This window comes from Octopus bimaculoides, chromosome 9 (assembly GCF_046866305.1).
Source record: "Octopus bimaculoides isolate indiv1 chromosome 9, ASM4686630v1, whole genome shotgun sequence".
Taxonomy (NCBI): Eukaryota; Metazoa; Mollusca; class Cephalopoda; order Octopoda; family Octopodidae; genus Octopus; species Octopus bimaculoides.
In genome coordinates this window covers 59,573,705-59,590,004 of record NC_142936.1, presented here as the reverse complement: position 1 = coordinate 59,590,004, position 16,300 = coordinate 59,573,705, and the positions used below count along the sequence as shown (strand labels likewise).

General features: G+C 36.5%; 2 protein-coding genes across 9 annotated transcripts in view; one reads left to right on the top strand and one right to left on the bottom strand.

The window, feature by feature from the left end:
- The window catches only part of LOC106871036 (tRNA wybutosine-synthesizing protein 4), a 38,304-nt gene extending 27,628 nt beyond the window's left edge, over nucleotides 1-10,676 (bottom strand). The window contains exons 1-2 of one of the 3 annotated variants that reach the window (XM_014917295.3): nucleotides 10,574-10,676; nucleotides 10,276-10,409 (exon numbers count right to left, since the gene is read on the bottom strand). Coding sequence is in view for 1 of the 3 variants with exons in the window: in XM_014917294.3 (XP_014772780.2) it covers nucleotides 3,121-3,180 (60 nt within the window). In the remaining 2 variants the exon portion in view is untranslated. Of the gene's footprint in view, nucleotides 1-142; nucleotides 3,015-3,120; nucleotides 3,849-10,275; nucleotides 10,410-10,573 lie in introns of those variants that run through there. The other 2 variants (XM_014917294.3, XM_052970707.2) reach the window with 2 other exon arrangements.
- The window catches only part of LOC106871034 (histone acetyltransferase KAT2A), a 42,788-nt gene continuing 35,001 nt past the window's right edge, over nucleotides 8,514-16,300 (top strand). For all 6 annotated transcript variants that reach the window (XR_016243151.1, XR_016243150.1, XM_089357578.1 and 3 more), the window contains exon 1: nucleotides 8,514-9,067. Coding sequence is in view for 4 of the 6 variants with exons in the window: in XM_089357578.1 (XP_089213704.1) it covers nucleotides 8,756-9,067 (312 nt within the window). In the remaining 2 variants the exon portion in view is untranslated. The remainder of the gene's footprint in view (nucleotides 9,068-16,300) is intronic.

Below are 16,300 nucleotides of genomic sequence, written 5' to 3'. Positions count from 1 at the left end.
CTGAATTTTTTTAACACATATACATTTGCCATTTTCATTTGGTCACAAAATGTCACATTACACACAAATTCACCAACAAAGTACAATCTTTTACCCGTAATACCATGCACTGCTTTTGTAGATTTACTTAATTTCGGCTTACCGATATACTTCCAAGTTTCTTTATTTACAATGGTAATATCACTTCCAGTGTCTAACTGCATTTTTACTCTTATATTTTTAATTTTCGCATTTACAAATTTCCTTTGTTATATTACCATTTTCTTTCGACAAAATGTTGTTTATTCTTTCTTCCTTGTCCTAACATTTTGTTATCTTGGTTTTGCAGTGCACTTTTAAGTGTCTAATTTTTCCACAATGGAAACATTCCACTTTCTTAAATTGGCATTTTTTTCTCAGGTGTAGACCTCCATATGCATAACATGGGTTTGTTTCCTGATTTTGACCTGTTTTGTACTGTATTTTAGTACACACTTGATTTCTATTCTGCCTGTTTCGCACCTGTTTCACTTGGGAGCAATCTTTATGTTCAATTTTCTCTGTGTCATGTCCTAAATTTACTATTCTTTCACGCTTTTCTGACACTTGTAAGGTTACAGCTTGGTTTTTTTCCAGCTTAGCAAGAATTCTAGTTCTTACTTCTGCATCTTTCTCTGCAATTAGTCTCTGAGTAAATATCAAGCAATTGAACATATCTGGTGTTAATTCATCCAGTTTGAATTTTTCACATTCTGTAAACTCTACCAGCATATGTGATGTAGTCCTCGTTGTTCTTTTCTAGGTTCAAACATTTCCAGCTTGTATTGAACAACAAGTTTTCCTTGCTAAAAATTTTACACAATATGTCTATTGTATTTTTAGAGTTTATATCAAAGTTTTTTTGAGAGTACATAATTGCTGTAATGCCCATGTTCACCTGCTGCCAGTTTCCTTAATATTGAACACATTTTCATATCATCATCCTAATCTTTGCACTCTTTATTGTAGATCTGTTCATATCTTCTATAGTACGCCTCAACTGCTGTTGTTGCTAATTTCGCAACTCAAGCAAACTGGCCAACAAATCTTCCATAATTTTATGATTTAATGTACTGTAAAATTTACAAAAAACTTTTGTGAGTTTCGTAACTCCTTGTGAGTTAGTTAATTCCTCATGAATTTGTTAATTCCACGCGAGTTTGTTAATTCCTCATTGCCGCTGTTGTAACCTTCCATCAGACTATTATAATACCCACTCTGGTATAGCAGTATAGTTAGTAAAGACGAGTAAGACCATGACTATCTATGACCATCTACTTCAGAGAGAGAGAGAGAGAGAAACACACACACACACACAAACACACATATACATTTACCGTTACAGCTGACTCCGCCTTACACATACCGTTACAAATGGCAACCCTCAACTACAACGAATAACAATACCATTACAACTGGTCACCCCTGACTTGAAAGAATTACTTCCTTCTGATGTGACGACAGCCGTTGCATATCGTTACAACTACCATTACAGGTACCGTTACACACTCTATGGAGTAGTTGGCGTTAGGAAGGGCATCCAGCCGTAGAAACCAAGCTAAATCTGACTGGAGCCTGATGCAATTTTCCAGCTTACCAGTTCCAGTCAAATCGTCTAACTCATACCAACACGGAAAAACGGATGCTAAATGATGATGATGATGATGATGATGATACATATATATTGGTAGACTAGTTGGACACATTCGCAATGGATAGCCCAACTCTGTCAACCTTCACCTTCACCTCCGGTACAAAACGGAAGTTAGAGACTATAAGCGTCAGAATCGACGCACTGTGAATATATCTCGAAGCATGGTTTACACATGGTAGCGTCTTAGCAGCCGACGCACAATATATTTAATTATAAAATATATTATAAAGTAGTGATTAAGTCACTTTAATTAATCTTGATAGCCAGCACGTATGAACAATGATTATAAAATATACACTTGTAATATATATACATAAAATATACTATTAAATGGCAATTAAATCAGTTTAATTCATTTTAGTAGTCATCACGTGTAAACAATGTTTATAATCATATATATTGTGTCGGCTAAGATGCTTCCAATTTCATATCCGGAAGACTTGGCCATACATCTCCGAAAAGTTTGGGGCAAAAATATGAAAAAAAGAAATAATTTCAGTTGTATCACACACATACAATCTTTCGGTCATTCTGGGGAGCCGCCTTCAGGAGTTTTTAGTCAAATGAATCGACCCCAGAGTTTTTTTTTTTTTTTTAAAAGCTGGTTACTTATTTTATCGGTTACTTTTGCAGAACCGCTAAGTTACGAGGACGTAAACACACCAACATCTCGTTGTCAAGCGATAGTGGGGGACAAACACAGACACAAAGACACACACACGCGATCAGATTCTTTTAGTTTCCCTCTACCAAATCCACCCACAACTCTATGGTCGGTTCGAGGCTATGGTAGAAGACACTTGTCCAAAGTGCCACAGTATAAGACTGAACAGGGGACCATGTGGTTGGGAAGCAAACTTCTTAACACACTGTCACAGATTTTGCGATTATAATTTTCTTATTTTCCATAGCTACCTTAATAAGTTACCTCACGAAACTCTCGGCTCTTGAGTCACTCTGTTGCTTCCGCTGAATATTAATAAAAATATTTTTTAAGCGTTTACTTTCTCGTTTCGATAATTCAAGATAGGCAAGTTATTTTTATATATCCATCATATGATTTGATTTTTTTTTCTTTTTTAATAGATGTAGCATTTATGTCCCTAAATCGAAAACTCGCCGAAAAGAATAACTTTTGTCCCACAGTGTTACGCTGATTCTTCCTGAGAATTATTGGTAACGGTACACGTGTTTAGGAAATACTCAACCATTTATGTGTTGATTTAACGTAATCCAGTTGATCAAAGAGTTGGAATACCGTCGTAACCGACGAAGACCCATTTGTTTTCTGTTGACCCAATGTAGTAAAGTGCTGCATGATGTAACTCGTTTCTTTCTATTTGAGCATAGGGAAATGAGTTATAACAAAAAGATTTATCATTTAAGACATCAATAAGATTTCACAACAACAATAAAATTCAACTAAAAAGCAAAACGTAAATATTTACCGCCGTATTACTGCGACTTTTTACAGTTTTTGATCTTTTTCTATTAATATTTTCATCCATATCAAGTTTTTGAGCTTTGAAACATAACAACTATTTAAAGGAAAGGGAATCGCAACGAATAATATTTCACTTGAGTACTAAATTAAAGGCTACTAAATGAATTCCTGAATATTAGAATGTACTATAGAGTTCCCCAGAGAAATCAGGGGGAGATAATCAACAATTGTTTATAAAATAGAAATTAACAGATAATTGTTTATAAACACATATTATAGCTTAATTTTGCTTATTTATTGGTTTAAAGGATGTTAATAAGGTACACTATTACATATAGTGATCCTACATCATTTTATATAATTTGTGGCATTATTTCAAGAGACTGTTTACAGTTTTATCATGTTTTCAATCATATTTGTTTCAAAACCAGTCAACTGTGGAATTACCATAAATGAAATTTATACTAGTGGGCCCCATAATTATTTTTTGACCCAAATTTCTTCGACTTACTACGTTCACAACATAAATTACGATTTTTTGCCAAAAAAAAGAATATTTTCAAAATTGTAATTCTCTTTTTTTTTTTTTTTTCTTAACATTACCCAAAAATGTTTTTGGGAATTACTTCGATGAAGTGTTGGACAAGTTTTAAATGTTTCAAATAAAATTAAGCATACCAATTTGTCCAGCTCATTTTCAATCCTCCCAGGCTCTCTCTCTCTCTCTCTCCCTATATATATATATATATATATATATATATATATATATTATTCCTTAGTGGGTTGGATTCACAACCCCTAACTCTCTTGTATATATATATATATATATATATATATATATATATATATATATATATATATATATATATATATATATATACAAGAGAGTTAGGGGTTGTGAATCCAACCTACTAAGGGATAATATCTATCCAATATACTGCTAGGAGGGTACCCAATTATTATTACACTAGTGTTTTTACTAAGTGCAATAAATGGGTGCTGTTAAAAGGAAGTTTTACCCTAAATTTATATAGCAATAAGAAAATGGAAGGGAATATGTGGTACTCAGTGTTTATATATACATATGTGTATGTATGTATGTGTGGGTGGGTATATATATATGTGTCTGTCCTCCTCATATATAGTAACAATAACATTTGACTTTTTGGTGTGCATGTATAGACATTTATGTATGTACACCTAAACACACTGATAAGTATTCATGTATTTATGTTTATGTATTTATGTATATCTGTATATGTTAATGTATGCATGCCTATGCATATATATGTGAGTTTTTATGACTCTTTATATGGTTTTATAAGCCATCACAGGAGAGTTTAAGACAACTGTCCATTGAAAGTCCCATATGTTGATGATAGTTCTCATAGCTGAATCTATAGGAGGAATAAAGAGGAAATTCCAGATTTGGAAGCTAAACCTAGAACCAAGTGATCTTAAGTAAACATAGCAAATACTAAGTTTTTAATAACTAGGAAAGAAGACAGGACCCGCACAGCTACAGCAAAATAGCCTAGCTCCATATGCAGAAAAGGTTTAGGTAAAACCTTCATATACTGCGTCCATTGCAAGGTATGAACACACAAGACTTGTTGTGGAATCACAGGCTGACTAACACAGAAAGGAAGCTTCATATGTGACAGATGCACTGAAGCAGTACATACTATGAATACACTGGAATTAGATTTTCTTAAATGCCTGGATGACTCACTAGAAGTACTTGATAGATTCTGTTACTTAGATGTAATTAGCAGGGAAGGTGGTTGCTCTGAAAGTATAGTAGCCAAATTAAAAACAGGTTGGAAAAAGTCAGTGAAGTTCAGAGAACTACGACTGCTGCTAGAAACAAAGGTCTTTTCGTACAGAGTGAAGAGTAGACTGTAAAAGATTTTGCATTAGAACTGCAATGCTGCATGAGACATGAATGTAGAAGACTGGAAAGAAATTAAGCTAACCTGCTCTGTAGAATGTGCGATGTAAGTATGCACAAACAACATAAAACAAACACATTGAGAGAAAGGCAGGGCATAAGAGGAATTAGATGCAGTGTACAACAAAGAAAACTGACAGATGTGTAAAGAAGTGCTGTCCACTTAATATAGATTAAGTTTGCAGAAAGAGACATGGGATGAATTGGTGAAAGCTGATCTAAGGTCCTTGAACCTCACAGAAGAGATGACAAAGTATCAGGATGACTGGAGATATGCATATCTTGAGAAGACCCACTCAAGCACAATGTGTGTGTGTGTGTGTCTACATGCACAATTGAGACCTCTCACCCAATTTCTTTCTCAAGACATCCCCACCACCCATCATCTTTCTTATTGCAGTATAATTCTCTACAGTTGTAACTAAATGTAGGCAAAATTATTTACTTCACCAGTGGAACAATTTCACTTGATTTTTATCCTTCATTTTTAATACTGAAGCCCCCAAATTATCTATCCTTCACCATTTACTACAGCTGCCCCACACTCTTACAATCAATCATACATCACCTCTCTCCCTTTCTCCCAGCTTTTCTCATTCTTAACCTATCTCCTGTATCATCATCATTATTCTGCTGCTCTCCACCTCACCTGTTTCTGTAACATAAATCAGCTCCTCTCCCCTCCCCCTCCCAACTCACATATATCATTGATTACATCCCCTCAACTCTACCCAATTTCTACAGTTGTCACCTACACTTCCTACCTCCCCTTTTTATCATCCCAGAACACTTGTTCTTCATTGTATTCACTCTCTCACTTATTCCCTATCTCTAACCATCATCCGTCACTTTCCCATTTACTCTTGCAACCTCTACTTGCCCATACTCCATGCTCTCCTGTTCTCACTCACTTCTACTGAGCTTATATCTTGAGGATCCTTACTGACACCTGATCATCACAATTTTTATCTCTGTCCAGTTACTCTCATCCCTTTTTCTGTAATGTGAGTAGCTGAGTAGGTCCTCTACTGCAAAGAATCTGTTATTCAGGTTTTTCTCTTGTATTTTAACCTCTCATTTCCGAGCATGTTAAATGATGATGCTGATGATTCCTTACTTACGTTGGGTTCTGGTCAGAATATTTTAAAAGTAGAAGGAGGAAGACCCCACTTTAGTCATGAATGACCATGGGATTGCACCTAGAAAGCTGCCCTCTGAGGTACAAGTCTGGGCAAGGTAATTTATGGAAGACTAGCAGTCACCCATGCATACCAGCCTCCCCACTCTACAACATTGATGTTGTCCAAGGGAAAGGCAAAGGCCAATACAGCTTGGCACCAGTGACTCATTTCACAACTCATTTCTATAGCTGAGTGAACTGGAGCAACGTGAAATAAGGTACCTTACTCAAGAACACAACACACAGTCCAGTCTGGGAACTGAACTCCCCACCTCATGATTGTGAGCCCAATACTCTAACCACTGAGCCATGCACTTTCACATTTGCATATGCAGTGAGAAGTGCAACACCTTCACAAGCTGGGCCTTAGGCTGCATGAAGACTTTCAAAAAATTTTTATGCATTTACATCTCCCATACCCTTTCATCAAATCTTTTATTTTTCATGGCACTTAGTTTTTCCTGCAGAGCACTTTTACTTGAACACAAAGCATCAGGTTTTCACTGTGAGTTGGAAGACATTGCTGACAACCTTTGGATTTTTTTGCTATTTTCTTCAAATCAATACTGGTGCAGCCTATTTGCATGGGTTTGGATGTCAGTTGCAGAGTTCTTCAGAGTCACTTTTCAAGAAGTCCAGCTACATTCTTTGCCATCAGTTTTGAAAGAAGCTTTGCTTAGTCTTTCAGAGATGGTTTCAAAAAAAAAAAAAAAGATCTATTAAAATGCTGATAACTTGAGATTCTTCACTTCCAGATTTTTTTGGTGGTGGTTTGCCCTATAGACATCTTCTACTTCTAAATTTCCACTTTGCAAACAATATATGTATAATCAGTGCTTCACTTAGTTCTATATATAATTTTATTGACATATCACAGAGTTTTTGCCTTCTCCCAAGATACCAGGATTTCTGCATCTTAGTAGAAGGTGAAAGTTTTTGGTGCTTATAAACACTGTGCTTGGCATAATTCCTTAAAAGGATGTATTTTTCTTTTCAAGCGGAATTCCCAGAGATATGATTCTATCACTAACCCATTTGAAGATAGATTCTAGTTGTTGAGCAGCAAGTCTTCATGGCAAAGTCATTGCTTATCATAGTTTCACTATTTTTCTGTCCTAAAAGGATGTGTAATCTACACTTAATTCTTTCAGCTGACCTTCTTTAGCTAGCCAAGTCTCACAAAGGGTAATTACATCCAGATTATACTATGCAAGCTCATTTTTCAAGTCTCTGTTGTAATTATTTTGGAGGATCTGGATGTTCCATCATCCTATTTTCATCCATGCAGGTGACATCCCCTGCTGGTTGTAGTAAATCAACCAGATTGAGTGAAGAGGGCTTTGTTTTGGACACTATTTTTTGCCCCTTCCTCATATGGGTAAGCATAGCTATCCTTAACAAGACTATTCAGTTACCCTAAGTGTTGTAGAATCAGGCTTTCATTTCAGCTTGCCAGAAAAGTAACAAAAGCAGAGTGGCCACCAGTCATTTGGCCTTGTCCTTACAGCCCCTATCCAATGCAAGTCAGAGCAGATGCTAGACCACTCAAGATTTTTTTCGCAAATGCACAGTCACCAGACTCACTCTCTTTTTCTCATATAAAATGATCAGTGGCAACATAAAGACAAGAGAGCTTCTATAAGAACACATTACTAAGATGGCTGAATGGATCTCCAGATCACATAGTATACCTTAATATTTGGTGTATTATGCCATACGGCTTTGCATAAACTATTTCTACTCTGCCATGTTTTTTCACTGCTGCTTTTTGCTTAAATGTTATTTTGATAACATTCTATGATTTTATATCGCGCGCGCGACTCTGTGTAATATATAATCGATAATAAACAAGAACATTTTTAACAAGCAAAAAGTCCCTGCCAAATACTTTGCATTCGTTGGACCATAAAATTCTCAGGTTTCACAAGGCAAATACTATATACACTGTGCGTGTGTTGGTTCACAGAATAACCCTTCTCGTGGTGCAAAACTAAAGGTCACTTGAGCTTGAAGCAAATTTAACCGACGCTGCAGACCACCACCAACTAGTTTTCTCAACTCTACAATTTTTTTCTTTTAAAATAAATAACTCATACAAAGGGAACAGACAGTGGTGTACGTTTCTAATTAGGGATTCGACAAAATACATTATAATAATATCTCTTTCAGCATAGTCTTCGATTAAATCAATGAAATCAACCAACAAATATGTGTGGAACTTCGAAGTAGCGATTAAACGAAGGGAGGTAATTTCAGTTTAGTAATTGAGTTATCGGGGTTGAGTCGTGGGGGAAGGAAAAAGAATACGCTGGCGTCACTATTGCAGAACAAAGAATCGAGAAATGTGCTCATTCGTGTTAAAGAAAAATAAATAAATAATCGTCCATCGTTAAGATTCTGTTATTACTGTAAGTCCTTGTTAAGGTCGAATGTTTCCATGAAAGCGTGAAGGCGGAGGATAAAAAGAAGTTTCTCGTTTGCATGTGGGTCACTTCGTTGTAGTTAAAGATGGCTTCCACTAATGGCGATACAAGCTCTGTTATCACATCTTCAAATCTGTCGTCATCTGTGGCTATGTCACAAGTTAGTACAACTGAAACTACTGTCTTAACAGCATCTATGTCCAATTCGACTGCATCTACCACAGAATCTCAGTCAACGACGACCATTACAACTGGCAGACAGATTTCGCAGCCATCGACCACTGGCGAAATGAGTCGAAGCAACACAATGCAACGAATCGCCCATAAAAAGGCCATGGTGAAAGGTTATCCCCGACCCAAGAAACTTGAGAAATTGGCTGTGTACTCCTCCTGCAAGGTATAAATTATGCATGTATTTATTTATTATGTATGTGCACTGGTATTTAGTTTATTGTGCTAAATGTAGTCCGCTGTTCTCTGTTTCCGTGTTTAAATCAGAGCTTTGTTAATGGACACAAAGGTTCTGTTTCCTGCTTACCGTGTCTCAAGCTTCTATCTCGTAAAAAGACTCCGATAATAAAGAATAAATACGATGACTTAATTATAATATTATATATATATATATATAAATATATATATATCTATATAAAATATATATGTTGTCATCGTGAGATGTGACTGACTATTAAATACAAAATACTAACCCATTGATGAATACCTTTTACTGCAAATTTAGAGAATTGTCTACAAGCTATAATTTTATTTCTATATATGATATAAAAAATCTTTTTTTTTTCTCATTTAAATTTACAACCAATAACTCGCCCTAGTTGCACTATTTTGCGACACTAAAACGTGTTTCATTTTTCATTTCATTAGGGGTTCACATGTTTCTTTAACCAAAATACACTCAATTCTCCACGATAGTCACATTTTTTGTTTTTGTAGTTGCTTCAATTTATGACTTCTCGGAACATTTAACATCTGATTATTATAATTATGAGCGATTGGATTTCTTTTCTCACGAGCGAACTGTTTAATTATGTGTCGGTCCTGTAGAAAATGTTAATATTCACCTAAAAATAGAAATGTAATTATTTTTCTGTATGATGAACTGTTTCATACAGTTTCAGTTGGTTTAGTTTCTGATGTTATTGTATTATATGTAACTCCCTCAGTTTTCCCTCTACCCTTTTTGAATCCAACATTTAATGCACGAAGGATGGAATATTAAATATTTTGGTTTGTGTAAGCTGACAGCTATGATTGGGGTCCCACCCAGACTAAAGCAGGATTTCGCTTACAACGTTTACGGTTTACTTCTAAACTGACAGGAATAAAACAACAACCTGACAAATATATTATTCCTATTTGTCAATCATCACGGAATATCAGAATTTGAATAATAACTTTCTGCTATAATATTGGGTACTCTTCATTTTGAGCCTTCGTTCTATCTACCAAAACATGCAGTTATCTAGTCAAGATCATCAATAGTGTTAGCACTTAAATAAGGATCCATTAATATTGTAATTAAGTACAGTTAAACATTTTATAAAATGTATACCCTTTATGAATATGTAAATAGTGTAAATATAGGCTTACCGTAATTTATTAGACTCAAACTGGGACAATTTTCAAATTATAAGCAAAATAGATGTTGGTGCTTGTATGAAAAACTTTGAAACGTGATTTTCTTTATGTGTATCCTTTTCTCTCCTGTTATAAGCTTTCAACAGCTAGAAAGGTAGAGCATACGTAGAGAGATAAATCATTATTTATAAGAAATAAGGTAGGAAAATGATACATTTTTGTTAATTTAACATATTCTGAATCCTGGAAATAAGTCCTTTTAATCCTAGACCCCAGGTATTAGCAGCTGTCTTTAAACTATAGTACCTACCCACTTGTGACTTGAGAGTGCTATTACAACATAGCAACATCACATATTCGCTGGACCTCTAGCATAGATAGGCAGCACTAGGCTTAGACTGAACTACAATCTGTACAGTCATTAGTTTGTATCTGAGTTGTGCATTGCTAGTTTTGAACTCCTTGCTGATTTCAACATTAGTTCCTACTTAGAATTTAAGTCTTTGATCCATATTTCAATGTCAGTTGGGACAAATTTGCTAATAAGATGGAACACCAAGCTAGACTCTTCAAGATAGGACCTAGTAATTGGGTTAAACTGTGAGCTTGTTAGATCTACCGCCCAAAAGTATTCTGTTGTAGATGTCTGATATTAAAGCAATTGAACGTACATAATGCCCGCAGTAAAAACCAAATTGTAATGACATGGATAATGATTAATAGAAAAGAATAATTAAGACATGGAACATTCTTATCAACCATGTAGTCCAGAATCAGTGTAGCTGAAATAAAGCCTTGTGTCTTAATCCCATGGAACTAATCTTCTGGACATGCCAGCAAGTGCAAACATAAGTGACATGGTAGACATAGCTATAAAAACATCTTGGAACATAAACAAGTAAGTCAGGAATCTAAAGATGGCCAGATATATGTAATATAGTTCAACAAGAAAAAAAACAGGGTTGTCTTTCAGGTACAGAAAGATGACAGAATGCTAGTGCCAGTGGAGGATATGACTTTTGGCAGGTTTTAGAAGAGGGGAAGAAAAAAAAATAAAGAGAGGAAGAAAGAAAGTGAAAGGGTCAATGAGAGCAGGTAGCAAAAAAGAGAGATACACAACTGGGAAGGAGAAGAAAGAAGTAGTGAGAAGGGCAAGAGATGAGGGTCAGCTGAAAAGTTCCCAGGCTGACCATGACACTCATGGAATGTGACAAAGTGAGGTTTATTTTTCAACATAGTCCCCCACTCTTCCACCTGTGTTGCAGTGCTTGAATTCCATTGATGAAGAAGCTTTCATCTTGTTCGTAAAAGATTCATAAATGCATATATGATGTCATCATCACTGTAATAACTGGTTCCCAACCAATTGGTTTCTCATGTTGGGGGACAGATGATAGATGAGGCCAAATCAGGAGAATAGGGATGGTGATGAACCAGTTCAAAACCACAGTCATGCATAGCAGCCATTGAAATCAAGGACTTGTGTGCTGGAGCATTATCCTGATGAAACAAGACCCCTTTCATCAGTTTTTGGTCTTGATAGCCTCTTGTAACTGCCTCAGCAAGTTGTCATAGTACTCTCCATTGATGGTGTGACCCTTTTAAAGATAGTCAATAAACACAATATCTTTTGCATCTCAAAAAATCTGAGACCATCACACTGCAGATGAAGCGACTTTGGCCTTCTTTAGAGCAGGTGAAGAGGGGTATATCCACTGCATGGACTGTCTCTTTGTCTCTGGTTCAAAGTGATGAAGCCAACATTTATCCTGGATTAGAAAACATTCCGTAAAATTAGCTGGATCTGTCTCACACAATGTCAGATTTTCTCGTGATGTGATCAACCTGGTGCGCTTTTGATTAGGTATCAGAAGATGTGGTACCAAGCAGAAACCTTCATGCCAAGTTCATAATGCAGAATATTCTCAACTCACTCACAGGATATGCTTTGACTATTTGATTTACAGTCACTCGTCTGTCATCGATCACCATGTGGAGAACATGATCACTGTTTTCCTTGGTGGTGGCAGTTGCAGAGTGTCCAGACCATGGGTCATGTTCAAGACTCTTTCTCCTCTTAAATTCAGCTGCCCACTTTAGTACTGTTGATAAAGCTGGAGCATCGTCTCCCAATGTAGCAACCATGTCTGCTTGAATGTCCTTGGGTGCTGAAACCTTTTTCTGCAGGTACTTGATAACACAATGCTTAATTTTTTACATTTTCAAGAGAAGTCAAAACTGGTTACATTTGATGTCCTCTTTGATTAGTCAGATGTCAGTTTACCTGGAAAGAAACAATGTAGTTTTTAGAAATAAGAGCTGAAATTAATGCAACTTTCTCTCACTCTTTCTTCCTGTTTCTGTTGTACCTGTATTTCAAAGGGCCAGCCTTGTCACACACTGTGTCATGCTGAATAACCCTGAGAACTACATTAAGGGTATACGTGTCTGTGGAATGCTCAGCCACTTACACGTTAATTTCACAAGCAGGCTGTTCCGTTGATCAGATCAACTGGAACCCTCATTGTCATAACCAACGGAGTGCCTCGATTTGATATATATATATTAAAGCTTTTTATTTATCATTTCGGAATTCTTTGAAGGAAGGTAGTGGTTTCTAACAAAGAAACAAAGCCCTATCAATGGGATTTGGATTACAATAAGTCTCATGTAGTGTACATCATATTTTGTTTGCTGTTCCATTGTATAAATTGTGCCTGTAAACTGCATATTAGCTGGTCTCTTTCTCTGCTTGAAATCTTACCTCTTCCAGATTGTCACTAAGACATTTACTAACAAAACCATGTGACCAGTAATTATTGGTATAAATGTAAATTCATAATCAAGCTAGTGGAGTATGTTTTGAAGCAGTTCATAAATATTCTCCTTTTTGCTATTTTTGAAAGAGATGTTCACATCTCTGGGCAGCATCTTGGGAGTTTAAGGACTTTACTGTTTAGTTTGTTTAATAAATATTTCATAGCTACTTTTTGTGGTGTCGGAAGCTCTGAATAGAAGTACATTTGGTGCCTGGCAGCTGCACCTTCCAGAAATGGTCAGGTGAACAGGCATCACTGATCCTCATTTAATCCCTAATCTCTTACTTGATGACTCCTAGAGACACAGTCCAGTGCTCTGCTTCAGCTGGTAGGCTAAACCAAGTGAAGGGAACAGTGTTAACATTGCATCAGTAGATGAAAGACTCTGGGTAAAGCTTCCCTGAGAATCATTGGCTAGGGTCAACAGTGAAGTGTTTGGAGGCCAAGGAGTGTCTCCGGTAAAAGCATATGGTTGTGGCTTACACATTGGAGAGGAATAGGTACCCCCAAGCTAACCCATCCATGTTACATTCATGATAATGACAACCAGACCAGAACCCATACTGGATCAGTCATTGTTATGGTCAAAGATCCACAGAGAGCAGAAGAAAACCTAAAGATGGAGCAAAATTTGGTTGTGACATCATGATGTTTTTTTCCTTATTTCTTTCTCATTTTGTTTTCTTTACTTTTTCTTTGGTAGTTGGTAGGTCATTGTCAAATTTGACAAACTCTTCATGTCATGTATGTATAGTTAAAAGAGGGATGAGTGATAGCAAGATGAGAGGCAAAGAAGGATTCAGAGACAAATTGTGTGCAGTGGCAGAGCATAAAAATAATGATTTTAGGCTCATGATGAATGGGTTTTCTTGAGCACAGTGAATTGCTAATCATTTTGGCCCTTTGTAATTTCCTTCATGCATTTCAAATCCTAAGGTTGGTCTTCAGTACTTCATTCACATCTTTTTGGGTCTCCCTCTTCCACAGGTTCCATCCACATTTAACAGTCAGGACTTTTTTATGCAGCTGTAAACGCCAGTGTTTTAATGGTGGCAGCTGAAGAAGGATATTTTCTCTGTGGCCTGCTTGTTTTTTGTAACTTGTTTATCATTTTGTCCATGTTTCTTTGGAACGTCATGTACCCAGATATGTATCTATATGTACATGTAGATGAAGGTATGTACATACATGTACATCATCATCATTTAACGTCCGCTTTCCATGCTAGCATGGGTTGGACGATTTGACTGAGGACTGGTGAAACCGGATGGCAACACCAGGATGCATATACTCATATATTGTTTATATATATATATATATATATATATATATATATATGATCATCATCATTTAATATCCATTTTCCATGTTAGCATGGGTTGGATGGCTGGACCGGGGGCTACACCAGGTTCCATAGTCTGTTTGGACTACATTTCTACAACTGGATGCCCTTCTTAATGCCAACCAGTTTACACCATCAGTGCTTTTTATGTGGTATTGTACTTTTGAGATCTCATTTCCGTTATAGAGAACAGGTCTTTTTTGTGCATATGTATGTATATGTATATATGTGTATGAAATAGCATTTCTTTTAAGGTATGTAATTTTGAAAATATGTCTCTTTACATATTTATTAGGGTTTTTTCCTTAGCTTTTTATGAGACCTTTGCAGTTTATATTGAACTGTAGGGTTCCAGAATTTACTTATCTCAGATTCATCAGGATATAGAGCAGTATTGGCTTCTGTACAGTGTCTTTTCTAATGGATGACTTATAATACCAGAGTTTGACTATTGGTATTCCACATCATCAGGCATATATTTTGGTTATGAAGTACACATGATTAGTTGCAAGCTCATTCTGTTGTGATATTAGTTTGTGTTCATATTTGTCTGTTTTTATGGAATATTCTTCATATATGTGTGTATGTAAACATATATAATCATATGCCCATGCTTGGCTTTGTAGTTAAGTTTATTTCAGAACTCCATGAATAGGGATTTGGTTCCACTGCTTAGATAATGTTTGCTGATGTCATCACCATTCAACATCTGTTTTCCATGCTGGCATGGGTAAAAGGGTTTGACAGGATCTGCCAAGTGAGATGACTGCATCTAGCTCTGCTGTCTGTTTTGGCATGGTTTCTATGGTTGGATGTTCTTCTTAATGCCAGCCACTTTACAGAGTGGACTGGGTGCTTTTTATGTGGCACCAGCAGCAGTGATGTCACCAAATAATTGCAGGACAAGACCCTTTAGTTGGAAAGGGGAGGGAGTAGTTCTACTGTGGGACAGGAAAGGTGTCTTGCATTAGAATAGAAACCTGACTACTTTGGTTAGAGGAAGAGAGAGAGAAGAGAGAAAGGTGGTGAAAATGTGATGAAGAGGGAGCAGGGGCCATACACTCGAGTTATAGAGAAGTGTATATAGTATGGTGGACCAGGGATTGGAAAGGAGTGGATGGGTGATTTCACAAGGTTTGGAAAGGAGAGTGGGAGCTAGTGGTGGGGGTGGATGTAATGAGTGGATACTGGCAGAGGGAAGGGGTATTAGGAGGATATGTTGTGGAGAAGGGATTGAACAGGGACATATTCTGTGCTGATAGGGAAATTAGGGAGAGTGGAAGGAGATACAGTGGTGATAATCATGGGTAGGTTGTTGGGGAGTGGAGGGACATGGACATGGATTTTATATAACTGGGCAGGTTTTCTCAAGCACTGCAAATCGTCAATTGTCTCGGTCCTTTGTCATCACCTCTGTGAGGCTCAATATCTACAAATCATTTCTCATTACTTTGTCCCACATCTTCCTGGGTCTTCCTCTTCCACTAGTTCCCTCCAAATTTCAGACCAGCACTTTATGCAGCTGTCTTCATCCATACACATCACATGACCATACCAGTGCAGTTTTCACTTTTGCATACTACAACTGATGCCTCTTATACTCAATTTTTCTCTCAAAACATTTATCTATAAAGTTAAAAATTTATTTATTTATCTATAAAGTTAAAAATATGTATTGTTTTTAATTTTGTATGTTATCGAATGCTTGGAGTGGCCTCTGTCTTAAAATAGCCTAGCTTTGAACATCTGCATAGAGCAATTTCAATTCAGTAATCTTTAAAATGTATAAATACACTTTTATTTTGCATCTCTCTTGCGTTTACAAGGATTTAGGCAGCGGAAATGCTGAAGTGTTAATCTAGTGCCACCTAGTGAT